This window comes from Diaphorina citri, unplaced genomic scaffold (genome assembly GCF_000475195.1).
Source record: "Diaphorina citri unplaced genomic scaffold, Diaci psyllid genome assembly version 1.1 scaffold178, whole genome shotgun sequence".
Lineage (NCBI taxonomy): Eukaryota > Metazoa > Arthropoda > Insecta > Hemiptera > Psyllidae > Diaphorina > Diaphorina citri.
The window spans coordinates 144,929-163,507 of record NW_007377615.1 but is presented as its reverse complement, the minus strand read 5'-3'; the positions used below and the strand labels follow the sequence as shown (position 1 = coordinate 163,507).

Here is an 18,579-nt window from a genome sequence, read left to right as displayed (position 1 = left end):
ATGCCTTGAATTTATAATTTATCACCCGCTGACGGGTGATTCATGAAGGAAAAACACTGAAAGGAGTCTCAAGTTGATGATGAAAGGGAATATAGAGTGTTGGAAATATTCTTGTAGGAAAAAAGTTGTGAATAGGGTTCATGGTTGAAAATATTCCACAGGATTAAAAGGCTAAAGTCCTGAAAAGAGTTTTTGATTTACTTGGGGCTGTCGGGATTTGCCTTTATTTTTTCCTTAACCAACTAAAGATAGGAATCTATTCATAAAAGATTGATGGAAATTTGGCAGCATGATAGGTACCTAATTTCAAAAGTTTCACATCTAATTCGGTGTTTGATATCGTGATCGTTTGAGTTACCAAAGAAATCCACGAGAAAAATCTTGGAAGTCATGGGAACTGATTTCCTTGTAGAAATTGAGTTGAATTTCGTGTTTTCCTTGAAAAGAGAGGAGGAAAATGGGCTTCTGAGGAGGGAAAATCGTGGATAATTCAAATTCAACTTACAGAAGAAAAAAAATCGAACTCAGGTGTACTTAACGAAATTGGCTATCGCCACATTACCTGTATTTCTGGTCTCTTTCATTTTCTATTTTCTTTCTTACTTTCTTCTTATATGTACCACCATATTTCCTCGTGTAAATCCTGTAAAATTTCCAAAAGCGTATAGGAACCAAAATAACCAACCTCATGGGCATACTACTACACAGACCTGACCACACGAGTCTAATGTAGCAGCTGTTTCATTGCTGTTCAGGTCGCACTAACGATTTCGTCCAAAGGGTTAACTTCTCAAAAGCCTCGTAACCAAAATACTAACCTCATTGAGGTCGCAGTACGAGTCCGCATGAGAAGAGGTTATCAAAGGAGGATGAGGTATGTAGGAGAGTTCTCTAATATCAGTGTACCTGTACCAGTACCTAATTACCTATTTAGTATTCACTTTGTCTTTAATGTTCTCCAATGTTCTTTACTCTCCTCCTAAGTTCCTAAACTTTATCTCAACTCCATAAGTTTCCTCCCTTCTAAATACATATCTCTACTTTCATTATTTGTTATGTATCTCCTTTTTCTCCCGTCTGCCTCTGCCTTCTTCTTGTCCTCCTTATTCCCCCCATTCCTATTTCATTTTAACCACATTAATCCTTAATTTGTGATTTGAAATCAATTTTCTCACAGCATGTCAATATTGTCTCAATAATTATTCCCACGTTCATTTAAAGCTCATGTTGCTTCCAGCTTTTGTTCTTATGTGGCTTCTCCTTGATTCTGTCTGATTTCTTTGTGTTTCCTACCCTACGTTGACAAACACTGAAATTTGTGTAACACCCTGTCATCGTAGAAGCTTAACCCATCCTTTAGGGCTGTTTGTCCTTACACCTAAGCCTCTGATTGGGCTTTTTGTGTATGAACAATTGAACACCCTGTATACTACTATGTGGTCTCTTGATAAAATTTGTTCATACCCTGTAGGGCCGGTCAGTATTTTTAGTCACCTGACTTTTCCTGACGTATAAGATTGCACCATGAATTAACTGACTGGTACTTAGTATTATCACAGTACTCAAGTAATAGTAGGTACTCTTGATAGAAGCTCAGTGGTATTAACCAGTGGTACTATCTGAGCTCTCTTCAACTCAGATAAGTTCTAAAGATAGGGTTATAACCGGGTAGGCATGGATCAACTACTTGTCTATTGAATGACCAACATTCAAGACAGTCGAGATACAAGCCAGCCCTGGTTTTGACTCTATGGCTCAACAGTTATTGGCAGTACTTTACTTTGACCGTACTGTCAAAAGCTTTCAAGTATTTTGACCTTTTTTTTTCTCTCTCTCTCTCCAGAGTATCTTCTTCATGGGTAGCTATGGCACCACTCATAAAATAAAGATGGTGAGTGTTATGATTTATGTCCATGGGACTTCCATTAGATATCGTAGACTTGTCAGACTTTACGATGTTATGTCTACTCTAACACTAGTGGGGAGTCTTTTATTAGATATCGTGACGTGTCTGATATTTTAACTTATGATTTGTGTCAGTGTCAAATGATGTCATCTTGGATGCATTATGTACATCATAATTCATAATATATTCTGAGGTGCAACGCACATGAACAAGTACTTGTAAATGGCTTGCTGTAACTTTCATTTTCTTGCATCCAAACTTGTATTTTGAGGTTAGTATATGGGTGCATACAGATGTATTGATGTATTCTTCCCAAGTTTGAAAGAGAGTATGCTTCTTTGATTGTAAAAATGTATTTCCTAAGAAAAACCAAATTTTGTGCTTAGAGATATGATCTTGAATTTCCAACATTCTCACTTTATCAAGTTAACATTAATACTTATCCAAGTTCTTTCTGTTTGTTTCAGGTAAATATCTCAATATGCACGCTTCATTATTCGACTTTCCGATTTAGTAGGTCACTCGAAATCGAACCCTGGGTAAGTTATTCGTAGAATGCTAGTTAAACCATTGGCTTATGCAACCTGATTTTTAGCAAGTCAGATTTGCTTGGTAAAATTTCTGTTACAAAGATACCACTCCATGAGAGAGAATAAAATCCCCTCTACTGAATATCTAGTTACCTAAATAGATTTCTCTCAACACCTTCGCACTTAAATAGGTTGGTAAATTTAGATTTGTACTGAAGTCAGCAAAAAAAGGAACCTCCCAGGGCGTAAGGGTACGTTTGTGAAATGTACTGAACATGTCTCTGACATATGTGAAATGTCCTATGTCTCCAACATTCGTACATTCTCATCATGAGTGTGAAATCACAGAAATATCCGGTGTTTCTGTATCCCTCCATATTATATGTTTATGTACTACCCAGCCCCAATGTATAATAATGTATATCTATGTAATTATGTATGTACATTTGGAAAACGCCATGTGTATTTGTTTTGATACATAGTTTATAATGACAGAAATATTTATATACCTACTTGGAAATCTTGATGTTTTAGAGTAGAATTACTCTCTGAACAAGAGATGCTCAGCCGATGAGAGAGAGAGAAAAGTATGAATATTCTGTTTTTAGAGTTTCTAGTGGCAGGTTATAATTTACTGACTACTTTTGTTATTCTAATATCCAGATTCCAGATACGTAATTAGGATTGAAAAGTCCTTTGAAGAGACTCAAGACTATGAAGAGCCCATGATACCCCTATATCAGAGGAGTTCTGCTTTTCTGGAATACCTGGAATACCTTCCCTGCTTATACTCATCTACTAAAAGGTATCGAAATTAGTCCTTAGGGAATCCAATTTTCTTTTACTAATGAGAACTGCTTCATTTTGAACTGATATAAAGCTTTACTTTGAATCGATAGAAAACTACTCATAATCTTCTGGAAACTACAACATTGCAATAAAAAATAAAATAGTAATACAAGTTTGTCTTTGTACATTAAAAGGTTATCTAAACTTGATTTGAATATCACGAATAGGGCATAGCGGGGCTTGATAAGCCTCTTGGGAAAAATGGTCAGGTTATACAATCACAAGCATATTGAACTTGATACTGTTCTCTCGGCTCTCTTTCTTTCTCGCTCATCTTTTCATCTCAGAACATTTTTCACACATGATCAAAAAATGTGAGATTCAGCAAGCGCGTGATTATCATATTATTCAACAGTTGGCAATAAATATTTAATACTAAGATAATTTTATATTCAGTGAATTCAAATATTCGAAAACCTGGAGATTTGAATGAATAGGTTGTCCGTAAATTTAGCTAAAAACGGTGCCCCTAACAATGGATTCCATTATGGAGACCGTTTTTGGAAATCTGGAACCAGTGATTAGATATTATGTGATGTGTGAGTACCATCAATATTTAGGTAGGTCACGTCACTAAACGCTTCAGTAGTTACAATTCCTATCTCCTATCTCCTTTGAGAGAAAACATACTAATACTTGCACATCGCTTTCGCCTCATTTTATGCTACACTGCGAAAATTTCAATGAACCGTGTGTTCCCCTTGTTATATCATTCGCTGACATTGGGAGTATGTTCTCTCACTTGCCATTGGGAAAGGGAAAGCTTATTAGGGGATTAGCTGGGTTACATTGCATAACTTGAGTCTAGAGAACATTTTACACGTTGGCCTAGTTTTTTTTTCTCAAGTAAATAGATAAGCGAACATAGTTACTAGGTAATGTCATATTGTGTAGGTACATATGTATACATAGCTATGTAAAATGTATGTTAATACTGTCTTGGAATTTAGTTTCCCCCTCTCCTGTTAGGGATAATAGTGCTAATACAGTCCTGAGGAGTCTTAACTCCTACGCTTGACTCACTAGCTTTCCCTATCTGATAAATTTAGTCTAAAATGGAATTCGAAATGTTTTCTTAGCTCCATAAAACAATGTTGTCCTAGACCCTAGGCCCAGACGAGCTATCTTGAGCATTAAAGTACTTAGTCCCAGACAATCTATCATTGACTGCTCCGTTTCAGGAATGGACCAAATTTTCGAACTTTTTCGTTCCATTTTAGGAAAAAACCAAATACTAGTACCTACTGGTCCTACGAACAAGGTCTCGAAGAATAAAGCTCAGAATTCGAAATGTTTTCTTAGCTCCATAAAACAATGTTGTCCTAGACCCTAGGCCCAGACGAGCTATCTTGAGCATTAAAGTACTTAGTACCAGACAATCTATCATTGACTGCTCCGTTTCAGGAATGGACCAAATTTTCGAACTTTTTCGTTCCATTTTAGGAAAGATCCAAATACTAGTACCTACTGGTCATAGGCTACGAAAATGATCTTTCCAAGTCCCCTGTCTCACCCGGATAGTACACGAACAAGGTCTCGAAGAATAAAGTTCAAAAATTCTGGCTCAGTTTATTTCGGATCTAAATAATCCAAATCGACTGTTTGGTATTATGGTAACCTTGCTTGCCTTGCAGTTCAGGATGTTCCTCTGATCCAAACACCGGAACTACTAGCAAGTTGTATATGGTGCCCTAGCAGTCAAGTATGATGCCTTGAATTTATAATTTACCACCCGCTGACGGCGTGATTCATGAAGGAAAAACACTGAAAGGAGTCTCAAGTTGATGATGAAAGGGAATATAGAGTGTTGGAAATATTCCTGTAGGAAAAAAAGTTGTGAATAGGGTTCATGGTTGAAAATATTCCACAGGAATAAAAGGCTAAAGTCCTGAAAAGAGTTTTTGATTTACTTGGGGCTGTCGGGGTTTGCCTTTATTTTTTCCTTAACCAACTAAAGATAGGAATCTATTCATAAAAGATTGATGGAAATTTCAAAAGTTTCATATCTAATTCGGTGTTTGATAACGTGATCGTTTGTTTTATCAAAGAAATCCACGAGGAAAATCTTGGAAGTCATGGGAACTGATTTCCTTGTAGAAATTAAGTTGAATTTCGTATTTTCCTTGAAAAGAGAGGAGGAAAATGGGCTTCTGAGGAGGGAAAATCGTGGATAATTCAAATTCAACTTACAGAACAAAAAAAACCAACTTTGATAATTTTTCCATTTGACAACCGCCCCGACACATTTATTAAGGAAACCCTTGCATAACAAGTAGAAGTCTCTAATGAACATTGGACTATCTTGTTTATAAAGCGCAGATAGCTTTACTTGTTTTTACATTGAAGATAACTTTAGAGCATGCTTACAGTGCATGTTAACTTGTCATGAGGTTGGCACGTGACAGAGGATAGTGCGGGGGGTGACAACTTTATCCTTTCATCTCGTTATGCTGTGACCAATAATAGTCCAATGTCAGGGCTGAGTTGGAAATCTCGAAGCTTTTGGATCGGATCCAAGACATTTTCCCTTGCCCTTCATTGGCCTTCACTCTTTTGTCCTAGTATTCCTGTGAAATATGATTATAAGCATTTTACAACCTGTGTAGCAACCGTAGCATTACCCGCCTACTTATTATAACTTTAAACTCTTGAGTGTTGACAATGTTGACACACCTATTACAACTTTAAACTGTTAACATGGGTATTACCTATTACAACTTTCATCTGTTGACATGGGTAGTATTAGGGTTTCTTGTCTAGAAATATGAAATATGTAGCTTACTAAAAATCAAGTCTACTTGAATCCAAATATCCGTGGCTTTTATTGGGTGTTTTAATATGGTATTTATTGTTCTGGTTGCAATGTGGGATGGTTCCAAGTCCAGAACCTATCAACAAAGATCTAACGCAATCTCCACCACTATTATGCCCATTGTCAGCTTTTCCTAAATCTCCTCTGGAGTTATGTATAACCCCTCTGTTAATAAATTCTTCATCCACACAACACTGTAGTATAGAAACGTCTTCTGTTCTTTACGCAGAATATCTGCAAGAACTATTCGTACTAGAAGGTTCTTCAGATCTTAAGGGCGGTTAACATTGACGTTTCTCCTGGTAGTCAGAAAGGAAGTTATCGCGAGAACCCATGCCAGTACATAACCTTCAACAGAGATACAATGTGCTAATAATATTCTGCTAATGGGATTTACTGACGATAATCTACTGGTTTGCTAGTCACACTCTGTTGCCAAGTTTGGCACTTTGGGGCCAAATATGCTCTGACATGTTTGGTATTTTGTGCTCCTTGAATCTAGAAAATTTGTCAAAAGGAAATTCTAGGAAACTAGTCAAATCATCAAATGTGTATTTCTATTAAGATTTCTAGATTCCATGGTAATCCATTTTCCACAACCTTTGAAAACCACTGGACTCTAGAAAAGGCCGTTGAGTAATAGAGTTCACTGAATTTTTCGACAAGGGCGGGGCTAACACAGGGGCCTAACTCACTACAAACCTACAAATGCCTCAGCCTCAGTGTGAGTAATGTGTTTCTCAGTGACGACTCAGTCAAACATCTACACAGTCCTCGAGCGTTCTTACCCGCCTACTTATTATAACTTTAAACTCTTGAGTGTTGACAATGTTGACACACCTATTACAACTTTAAACTGTTAACATGGGTATATTACCTATTACAACTTTCATCTGTTGACATGGGTAGTATTAGGGTTTCTTGTCTAGAAATATGTAGCTTTGTAGCTTACTAAAAATCGAGTCTACTTGAATCCAAATATCCGTGGCTTTTATTGGGTGTTTTAATATGGTATTTATTCTTCTGGTTGCAATGTGGGATGGTTCCAAGTCCAGAACTATCAACAAAGATCTAACGCAATCTCCACCACTATTATGCCCATTGTCAGCTTTTCCTAAATCTCCTCTGGAGTTATGTATAACCCCTCTGTTAATAAATTCTTCATCCACACAACACTGTAGTATAGAAACGTCTTCTGTTCTTTACGCAGAATATCTGCAAGAACTATTCGTACTAGAAGGTTCTTCAGATCTTAAGGGCGGTTAACATTGACGTTTCTCCTGGTAGTCAGAAAGGAAGTTATCGCGAGAACCCATGCCAGTACATAACCTTCAACAGAGATACAATGTGCTAATAATATTCTGCTAATGGGATTTACTGACGATAATCTACTGGTTTGCTAGTCACACTCTGTTGCCAAGTTTGGCACTTTGGGGCCAAATATGCTCTGACATGTTTGGTATTTTGTGCTCCTTGAATCTAGAAAATTTGTCAAAAGGAACTTCTAGGAAACTAGTCAAATCATCAAATGTGTGTTTCTATTAAGATTTCTAGATTCCATGGTAATCCATTTTCCACAACCTTTGAAAACCACTGGACTCTAGAAAAGGCCGTTGAGTAATAGAGTTCACTGGATTTTTCGACAAGGGCGGGGCTAACACAGGGGCCTAACTCACTACAAACCTACAAATGCCTCAGCCTCATTGTGAGTAATGTGTTTCTCAGTGACGACTCAGTGAAACATCTACACAGTCCCCGAGCGTTGTGACCTTTCTGTCCACTTGTGACCTCAACTAACAGATTGGTTGTTTGACCTAGTGCAACAGTGTTTCCAAGTCCACCTCGCGCTGTTTCATCGATTGACGTCACGCGGTAGTTTATTGCTCGTGTCTGATATACATTTGAACATTATACATATGTTTATAATTATGTTGCACATTACATATATGTTTATATGTTGCACATAATGGGTAAATGTTACACATTTTGTTTATCTTGGACATGGGGGACATGACTTGGGATGATATCACTCGAGTTTTCATGTATCATTCCATCTTTGCCTCCGTGATGTCTTCTGAGTATTGTTTTGTTTTTGTCTAATGCAGGATGTGAACTGTGGACTCTCTGAGGAATGGAAGGCTGAACAGCTGGCACGTGTAAGCCGCGCTTACACGATGGATTTCGTGATGGATGCGTTGTATATTGATAATTTTACCACACCTAGAAATCCACGGGTTGAGAATCACTAGCCCGATATAACCGTACTCTCCTATTCATTGAGCATTGAGCCATCATCAAGTACGGAAGTTGGTTTCTACTATCTTTGCCTAATAGAATAGTAACTAGGTGTTCTAGAGCCATCATTGTGTTCGGTACTAACAATGTAACAAACATGCTAGTTGTAGAGAGTTTCACATTTTGAATAACTCGAAATAATAGCGAAGAGGATTTCCTTGTAGGTAGGTGAGTAATCTTTTAAATTGGCTATTCCTTAGTTCTCAGTTCTCACAGAAAAAAATCTGGTGTGAACATCACACGACTTTCCTTATCCTATTGAATGGTGCTTATTTAGGTGTTCTGTTGTAACATTTACAATATCTCTAACCGTTTAGTCGATATAGCTGAAAACCGCCAAAAAGCGGTCGAAACCCGCCAAAAAGCGGTTAAAATACCACCAACCGCAGCCATACCAAATTTCAAGTCTCTAGCTCATACCGTTCCCGATATATTGTTAAATTACACCGAAAACCGCCAAAAAGCGGTAAAATGCCGCCAAGCGTTGCACCGGTCTTAACCAAAAGTTTCGTGTCGCATCCTTGACATCTACATACAAACATTTGACATCTACATACAAAATTTCAAGTCTTTAGCTCTTACCGTTCTCGAGATATTTTGTTTACAGACGGACAGACAGACAGACACACAGACACACCCACGGACCAATGGCTGAAACTTTGGATTTAGGCTCTAGGGACCTCAAAACGTGTTTTGGCACCAAAAACTGACCATCGAAATTTTGACCCGATTACATTACTTTCCTTCCTATAGGATAAGGAAAGTAAAAAAGTGCGTTTGGATAATTAGCAACTTGTTACAATTTGACTCCACAAAATCGTTGCTTATTTCAGCTGGAGAATTAAGCACTAAATATTCTTACCCGTTAGATCATTTTAGGTGATCATAATTTTGATTTGGTTGCTCAGGTTAGGAATCTAGTCGCTCAGGTTGACCATTTAGTAGACTGGTCATAATTCCATGTTAACCTAACTAAACACAGGACATACATATGTATGGTAGGTAGAACAGTAGATATTTCTAATATTTCCTACAACCTACAATATAATGTAGATGAGGACAGGCATGTGTTTGACCACAAGTCAATGGATTGTTAATGTACTGTACACTCTATTGACTATTTCTATGTATGTAAGTATATTTGTGTTGGATTTCTATGTATGTATCTACAATTTTGAGTTGGTATGTATATCATGATAATGTGAAACTATCGTCCTACCTTATAAAATGTTAAACGTCCATTGTGCCAGGTTACTGGGTGTCCACTAACGCTACACTAGTGACCCGAACATATTTTGTCCATTCCAATTTATTATGGCCCGTCATCAAAAAAGCCTAACTCCGTCATTCGGGGATTTATGATTTTAATTAACAAAGTCTAAGCGAGTCGAAAATTATTATGGCCCGTCATCAAAAAAGCCTAACTCCGTCATTCGGGGATTTATGATTTTAATTAACAAAGTCTAAGCGAGTCGAAAATGTCGTCACAAACATTTAAACAACTTGGCAATCCCTTGAATTTAAATAGTGTCATAAATATTTATTTTACACATTTAACATTTAATTAAGAGTTCAGGTATCCTTGTAAGGATGCCTGACGAACTAAAAGTAGTTATTTATACAGATTTTTTAGATACGTTAGTGTTCATAGCTCCTATGTACTCAATAAAGTCAATGTTCAAATCTTGTCACTCAGCTCAATTAGGATTTCCAACATTGAAATCATCCTGTATCCTGTATCCTGTATCCAACAGAATTCTAAACTCCACTTGGGTCTACCACATGGATTTTTCTTTTTCCTCCTATCCGAGAGGACCTTAGTTTAGGTCATTCTCTCTTTCCCCCTCTAGTGTCGTCACAAACATTTAAACAACTTGGCAATCCCTTGAATTTAAATAGTGTCATAAATATTTATTTTACACATTTAACATTTAATTAACAGTTCACCTATCCTTGTAAGGATGCCTGACGAACTAAAAGGAGTTATTTATACAGATCTTTTGGATACGTTAGTGTTCATAGCTCCTATGTACTCAATAAAGTCAATGTTCAAATCTTGTCACTCAGCTCAATCAGGATTTCCAACATTGAAATCATCCTGTATCCTGTATCCAACAGAATTCTAAACTCCACTTCGGTTTACCACATGGATTTTTCTTTTTCCTCCTATCCGAGAGGACCTTAGTTTAGGTCATTCTCTCTTTCCCCCTCTAGTGTCAGGAGTCAGGTCTATGAACTTGATTGTAGAGTTCCATGGCCCTCAACCACAAGCATATTGAACTTGATACTGTTCTCTCGGCTCTCTTTCTTTCTCGCTCATCTTTTCATCTCAGAACATTTTTCACACATGATCGAAAAAATGTGAGATTCAGCAAGCGCGTGATTATCATATTATTCAACAGTTAGCAATAAATATTTAATACTAAGATAATTTTATATTCAGTCAATTCAAATATTCGAAAAACTGGAGATTTGAATGAATAGGTTGTCCGTAAATTTAGCTAAAAACGGTGCCCCTAACAATGGATTGCATTATGGAGACCGTTTTTTGGAAATCTGGAACCAGTGATTAGATATTATGTGATGTGTGAGTACCATCAACGTCACGTCACTAAACGCTTCAGTAGTTATACAGTAACGTTAATCTCCATTTTAGCGGAAACTCCAAAACGTTTCACACTATTTGGTATTCATCTCGACAAATTCCTAATTGGCAAATATTGGCGAAACCTAGTTGGCCTCGTATTACTCTTTGTATTATTGTTAGAGAGTTCTAGAATATAGAATTTATAATAAAGAGGTTGATATTATGAACTTATTGGTCAATGTAGATTTGGATCTTCCTTGTGACATTGACTAGCAATAGCTTGGAGGGATCTTTCAAATCTTCAACCAGTAGACTGAGTAGACTATTTATAATCTACAATATTTACAACTATAGTGCCCATTAGACCCAGAAGTCCTACTGCTTTTTTTTTTTTAATAATTAGATAAAGCTAATGAAGATTATCTTGGTAATTAGATAAAGATAGCTGATAAATGTGTCATTATTACAATAAAGAACTATTTAGAATATCCAATGTCCTCACAATCGAAATATTTTTCCCAACTGTTCACTGGAATAATAATAATGAAAAAAATAATGAACATTTTTTGGCAATTTGGCATATGAGCTTGTTTAGGATGTCGATGTTGATACCCTCAACTTAAACATATCTTTGTACTCCAACTCCAGTTACTCCACTTAAATATTCTTCCAAGAATTCCAAATGGGTTTACCCTAAAACTGTCAGTAGGATATCCTAATGGGTCTTTAATTCTTAACATCAGAAACCAATTTAAAACCATGACACTAATGTATTTGACCTATGCTATAAAATGACATATGAAATCCATGGCAGATTCTGGCGATTAGTGAAATTGCCTCTAGTTGGTTGTCCTCACCAAATGGAACTTTATTATGGTCCTTATTGTGTGTACCTAGGTTATTACTATTATTATTATTTTACTATTGAAAAGTATAATCGCCATTAGTTTGTTTGGTAACAACAATGTTGCTTCAATAAATGCCAAAATAATGCTGTTGGCATTAAATTAAATGAACTAAATTCCCTGTCATAGTATTTTCGGAGTACCTAAAAAACTAGTTTCTGCTGGTTTCGAAAACAAAATATTGCAGTTATTTTTTCCCTCCTCCATAAGTTCTCTGGTTTCCATTTTCTTTTGTCCAATCATTATTATGAGTTGATTATTTCCTTTGAAATTTTAATTGTATTTTTTCACATTATAAGTTTTCAATCTATACGCAACCTTTTTTGTTTTGAGTCCCCTCTCTCTCCCCCTATAAGTACAATGTACGCCAAACATGAGAAGTAAAATACAAATCCTTTCGTCAACAAAATTAATAAAAACACAATACTAGGCCTTATCTGCATATGGTATTGTGAAACTTCTAATATTTTCGACCAGTTGTTGAGATACATATTTCTACTGAACGATGTCAATATGGGATATGCTGTATGTGGCCCCATACAGCCCTGAGGTGTTGATCTTGAATTTTTCCATTCTTGAGTTGGTTCCTAAGGATTTTGCGCTGAATAATGATTTTTAGAGTGGTAAATAAATTGTTCTTGAAATAGTGTAAAGTTTGCATGGTCCATTTCTCTTTTCCTGGTGTCTTGAATTAACTTTGCATTTACGAAAAAGCTTTAAGTTAATGGCTAATACATTATGACTCATGTGACTCAAAAATATTCTGTGAGTCATTTCCTTATCGTGTCCATTTCCCACTTTGACAGCCACTGATTCAAATGTCTGTAATTATTGTTGTAATTGATGCCTTCGCGGGGTATTTTTAGCTTCCCAATAATTTTATACATAGGTATTTATTTGCCAAGTTTGGCACTTTGGGGCCAAATATGCTCTGACATGTTTGGTATTTTGTGCTCCTTGAATCTAGAAAATTTGTCAAAAGGAACTTCTAGGAAACTAGTCAAATCATCAAATGTGTGTTCTCGACGGTGTGGTTGGTTAAAAAAACCTCTCGCAATTTTTTTCCTGAATTTTATTTTAAACTGCTGGCCATTATATTTTTTTTTTTTTTTAGTTTTCAATTTTTATTTCTATTATCATATTATTATTTAGGGTGTGCTAACTTCTTTATTTTTTATCTTACATAAGATGAAATAATTATTGAAAGTTTTTTTTTTACTGTTTGTAGGATTGTAACAATTATTATTATTATCATTATTTTAACATTTATCCTTTAAATCACTACATGAGTTATACAACCTGAACTCTGGTGGGATTTCTAAATACTTGATGTAATGGTGTAAGAACCTCTTTGAGTATCGGGTTTAAATACTACAACGAAACCATAACACATCACCAAGTCATGGTGGCTTGCTTGCAAAGGTCTCTGTTTCCTAATCCAAGGGTCTCGGGTTCAATCCCCAGCTATGTCCAACTGATGATTCCAAACAAGGACGAAACATGTTAAAATATTAAATGTTAAAATAATAAGAATTGTTACAATCCTACAAACAGTTCAAAAAAAAATATTCAATATTTGTTGGCATTCCAAGCATTCGAACAATTACCCCGGAATCCTTCTGTGTGTAAGCTGGACGATTTATAAGCTAGTTACATTCAGTTACCTATAGAGTGAAGACGATATATATGCTGAACTCTGGTGGGATTTCTAAATACTTGATGTAATGGTGTAAGAACCTCTTTGAGTATCGGGTTTAAATACTACAACGAAACCATAACACATCACCAAGTCATGGTGGCTTGCTTGCAAAGGTCTCTGTTTCCTAATCCAAGGGTCTCGGGTTCAATCCCCAGCTATGTCCAACTGATGAAACCAAATAAGGACGAAACACGTGTCTTGGGCTGCTTAGTGATTTGTTCTGCTTTCGTTGGTTGTATAACTCATGTAGTGATTTAAAGGATAAATGTTAAAATAATAATAATAATTGTTACAATCCTAGAAACAGTTCAAAAAAAAAAAAGAAAAAAAAAACTTTCAATATTTGTTGGCTTTCCAAGCATTCAAACAATACCCCGGAATCCTTCTGTGTGTAAGCTGGACGATTTATAAGCTAGTTACATTCAGTTACCTATAGAATGAAGACGATATACATGCTGAACTCTGGTGGGATTTCTAAATACTTGATGTAATGGTGTAAGAAACTCTTTGAGTCATTTACAATATCTCTAACCGTTTAGTCGATATAGCTGAAAACCGCCAAAAAGCGGTCGAAACCCGCCAAAAAGCGGTTAAAATACCACCAACCGCAGCACCTATTTTAATCAAACGTTTTGTATTGCATCCTTGTCACATTTGTGAACTACATACCAAATTTCAAGTCTTTAGCTTATACCGTTCCCGAGATATTGTTAAATTACACCGAAAACCGCCAAAAAGCGGTAAAATGCCGCCAAGCGTTGCACCGGCACTAGTGTCCATGAGTTCATTGGATAACTTCGGCTTGGATTGAGTGGTTTGTTCATTGGATAACATCGGCTGGGATAGAGTGGTTATATTGTTGAGTTCTATGTCAAACAGAGCCCCAGTCGAGTGCATGAGCTCTGCATCCATTTCCAACTGAGCCAACTCCACTGCAATTGAACAGTAATTTTAATTAAATAGGTAGGTTTTTTTTTAATTTAACTAAGAACAATCCAGGGGAAATCATGTGGGAGATTTCATTGTACGTTTTTACCTACATGCTGAACAAATTAAAAGTCAATCCATTGTGAATCATTCAGGCTTAACTAACCGAAAGTCAGCCCAGGGTTCATAGTTCACTTCACGGATTTTCTGTAGGAGCACTAGTGTCCATGAGTTCATTGGATAACTTCGGCTTGGATTGAGTGGTTTGTTCATTGGATAACATCGGCTGGGATAGAGTGGTTATATTGTTGAGTTCTATGTCAAACAGAGCCCCAGTCGAGTGCATGAGCTCTGCATCCATTTCCAACTGAGCCAACTCCACTGCAATTGAACAGTAATTTTAATTAAATAGGTAGGTTTTTTTTTAATGAGGTTTGACAGAGGGAACTGTAACTGCTATGGTCTTATCGTCCCGAAATCGAAGAGAGAAGGAACACAGGATAGGAGAAAGCCAGCCGTTCCGAGAACGAACATTATCCCATCAGGATAATCCGCCCCGGGTGGGAATCGAACCCGCGACCTAGCGCTTACAAGGCAGACGCACTACCAACTAAGGTAACTAGGCTGGCATCGTAGGTATTAATAACATTGTTAACATACTAACATGTATTTGAACAGTAAAAATATTTGAATTTCATTGAAACATGGGATGCAAAGGGTTAATATAAGGTGGATTTTCGGTTATCTTGTTGAGTTCTATGTCAAACAGAGCCCCAGTCGAGTGCATGAGCTCTGCATCCATTTCCAACTGTGCCAACTCCACTGCAATTGAACAGTAAAAATATTTAAATTTCATTGAACCACGGTATGCAAAGGGTTAATAAAAGCTGTATTTTTCCTTGCTTAAGAAATAGCAAAGGTTGAGTGCGAAGGGCTCGTAAAATTTGTAGCCGAAACCAAATGTTAGCCCAAAGCAATCACCCTAGTTGGGACTGATTGAGTGGCTGACGAAAAACGCCGACCCCGTCTGAACGCGGGAAAAGGCAATGCCGCCACTGGTCGCTACTCAATTGTCCTCACAAGGCTGAGTGCACCCCAAACTCCAAGCACAGAGCTGAAAAAACCTTGGCCCCACTGGGAATTGAACCTGGACCTCCTGTGTGCAAGCCTAGTGTGATACCCACTTGGCCACGGAGTTTGCTGGAATTATAATCATTAGGAGAGAAAAAAATCTGGTGTGAACATCACACAACGATGGATTTCGTGATGGATGCGTTGTATATTGATAATTTTACCACACCTAGAAATCCACGGGTTGAGAATCACTAGCCCGATATAATCGTACTCTCCTATTCATTGAGCCATCATCAAGTACGGAAGTTGGTTTCTACTATCTTTGCCTAATAGAATAGTAACTATGTGTTCTAGAGCCATCATTGTGTTCGGTACTAACAATGTAACAAACATGCTAGTTGTAGAGAGTTTCACATTTTGAATAACTCGAAATAATAGCGAAGAGGATTTCCTTGTAGGTAGGTGAGTAATCTTTTAAATTGGCTATTCCTTAGTTCTCAGTTCTCACAGAAAAAAATCTGGTGTGAACATCACACGACTTTCCTTACGATGGATTTCGTGATGGATGCGTTGTATATTGATAATTTTACCACACCTAGAAATCCACGGGTTGAGAATCACTAGCCCGATATAACCGTACTCTCCTATTCATTGAGCATTGAGCCATCATCAAGTACGGAAGTTGGTTTCTACTATCTTTGCCTAATAGAATAGTAACTATGTGTTCTAGAGCCATCATTGTGTTCGGTACTAACAATGTAACAATTGTAACTAACATGCTAGTTGTAGAGAGTTTCACATTTTGAATAACTCGAAATAATAGCGAAGAGGATTTCCTTGTAGGTAGGTGAGTAATCTTTTAAATTGGCAATTCATTATTTCTCAGTTCTCACAGAAAAAAAAGTGCGTTTGGATAACTAGCAACTTGTTACAATTATTTGACTCCACAAAATCGTTGCTTATTTCAGCTGGAGAATTAAGCTCTAAATATTCTTACCCGTTAGATCATTTTAGGTGATCATAATTTTGATTTGGTTGCTCAGGTTAGGAATTTAGTCGCTCAGGTTGACCATTTAGTAGACTGGTCACAATTCCATGTTAACCTAACTAAACACAGGACATACATATTATGTATGGTAGGTGGAATTTAGAAGTTGCTACAAAAGGACTTGAAAGTTCTTTAGAAATTGAGCATAGAAGACGTAAAAGTTCTGCCTCTTCTAGCCTTGAAGTTTTCTCATTGCTAAAGGCTCTCCGTTACCTAGATCACCAAATACCTCAGCAGTAGTTACACTGATCACGACTGGTACGTACTCTACCATTCAACTTGACCTGGTTCGTGATTATCGAGGTAAAAGTGTCATTGCTGTGTGCGGTGTCCTAGAAAGTTTGCCAGTCTCGCTAGTCACTATATAACTATCATTCATCTACCTGGGAGGCTTTACTGGGGGGTCTGACAGTGGCAAACCCCAACTTTATAACTGTTCTCTATACTACTTTGTTTGAGCCCTGACCCCTATGCAATCTAACGTAGGAAACAGTGTCATAGCACAAACACAGTACATTCTTGCACAGTCTCAATTGGACAGCATTAAACAGAATGGAACCAAAGGCAATTCCCCTTATGGATGGTTCCTTTTTGCTTAATCTGTTCATTTTTCGTCTTCGATCTCAGGATGGCCATAATACTACTGATGTTATAACTAACACTTGTAAGAAAAGAAATACTTTTATACATACCCAATAACAATTTTTTTAACCGAATATTTTTTTCCTTTGTTTCAGGAGGTGCTCGTTCACAGTGCAAGCTGTGAGGACACGAGGAAAGCATGCAATGGAAGTAGTGGTGGAGGTGGAGGAGGCAATGGACTGAAGAAGAATCTGGGAGGCAAGTGGAAGAAACTAGTCAAGAAGAAGTCGCCCCAGGAAGCCTACACGATACCCGCCGAGTTGAAGGATCAACTGAAGCAGATCTATGTCTACTAGAAGACTAAGAGGATCCTTGAGGAGTTCCTCTCAGTTCATCAGAATGGAGAGGATAACTCCACAAAGGTGATGCCTGATGCCTAAATCAAAAAGGTGACTCCGGAGTGGAATGCATGTTCAGAAGTCAGGATATCATTCTCACAGGGGTCACCGAATGAATGCGAAACGTGGACTTTATCAAATGCCTTTGGAAGGTCCCGCGAAAAATCATTCTGCTGTAACGCGCGCAAAATTTCCCTCTCAAACCCTTCGTCTCATGTAGACAGATCCTGTTTTTAGTTTTTAATATGTTCTTATGTGCAAGTCTGATGTGTGCAAGAGAGAATTTCATACGCAAGTTTACTTGGAAACGTGGCAACTTTGTACCCGGGTACTTTTATTATTTGACATCTGGGGCCCTTGCGGCCTTTCTGAATTTACTCTAACCATTCCATTGAACGCCACACTTGGTACTCTTGTGTTTGTTGTTCCTTCTTGCACAGATCAGACTTGAAGGTTGTTATTTAATTTGTGTATTTCATTTTCATAATCTCCCGGTGCTTTTCCCATCATGAGAATCACAGTGAGATTTCACCTTCACCTATGTATATTTCCTGTGTTTAATGTACTTTGTTGCTGGACGATCCTAACTTTCTAGAGTTTCGTGAAGTGAGTTTTCTTTTGTAACTGATTTGTGTTCTATTTGTATCATGGAGAAGAATGGACGCCAGGTGTACTTGTTTTGAAATAGTAGGTGCCATATTGAATGTTTCCATATTATATTGTTACCGTTATTCCCACCACCTAGCCTTATTCTCTAAGGTTTACTGTGTTGGTTTAACAAGACTAGCTATTGTCCTACTTCAACAAAATAAATTCCTAATTGGCAAATATTGGCGAAACCTAGTTGGCCTCGTATTACTCTTTGTATTATTGTTAGAGAGTTCTAGAATATAGAATTATAAGCAGATATTATATTATGGACTTATGGGTCAATGTAGGTTCGGATCTTCCTTGTGACATTGACTAG

At 37.2% G+C, this 18,579-nt stretch overlaps 1 protein-coding gene across 5 annotated transcripts in view; it reads left to right on the top strand.

The window, feature by feature from the left end:
* Positions 1 to 18,426, top strand: part of LOC103505491 — a 136,513-nt gene extending 118,087 nt beyond the window's left edge. For 4 of the 5 annotated variants that reach the window (XM_008469825.2, XM_008469826.3, XM_026820819.1 and 1 more), the window contains one exon: positions 17,370 to 18,426. In XM_008469825.2, the coding sequence (XP_008468047.2) occupies positions 17,370 to 17,570 (201 nt within the window). In that variant the 3' untranslated portion in view covers positions 17,571 to 18,426. Of the gene's footprint in view, positions 1 to 2,373; positions 2,598 to 17,369 lie in introns of those variants that run through there. The other variant, XM_026820820.1, reaches the window with a different exon arrangement.
* The last annotated feature ends 153 nt before the right edge of the window (positions 18,427 to 18,579 follow it).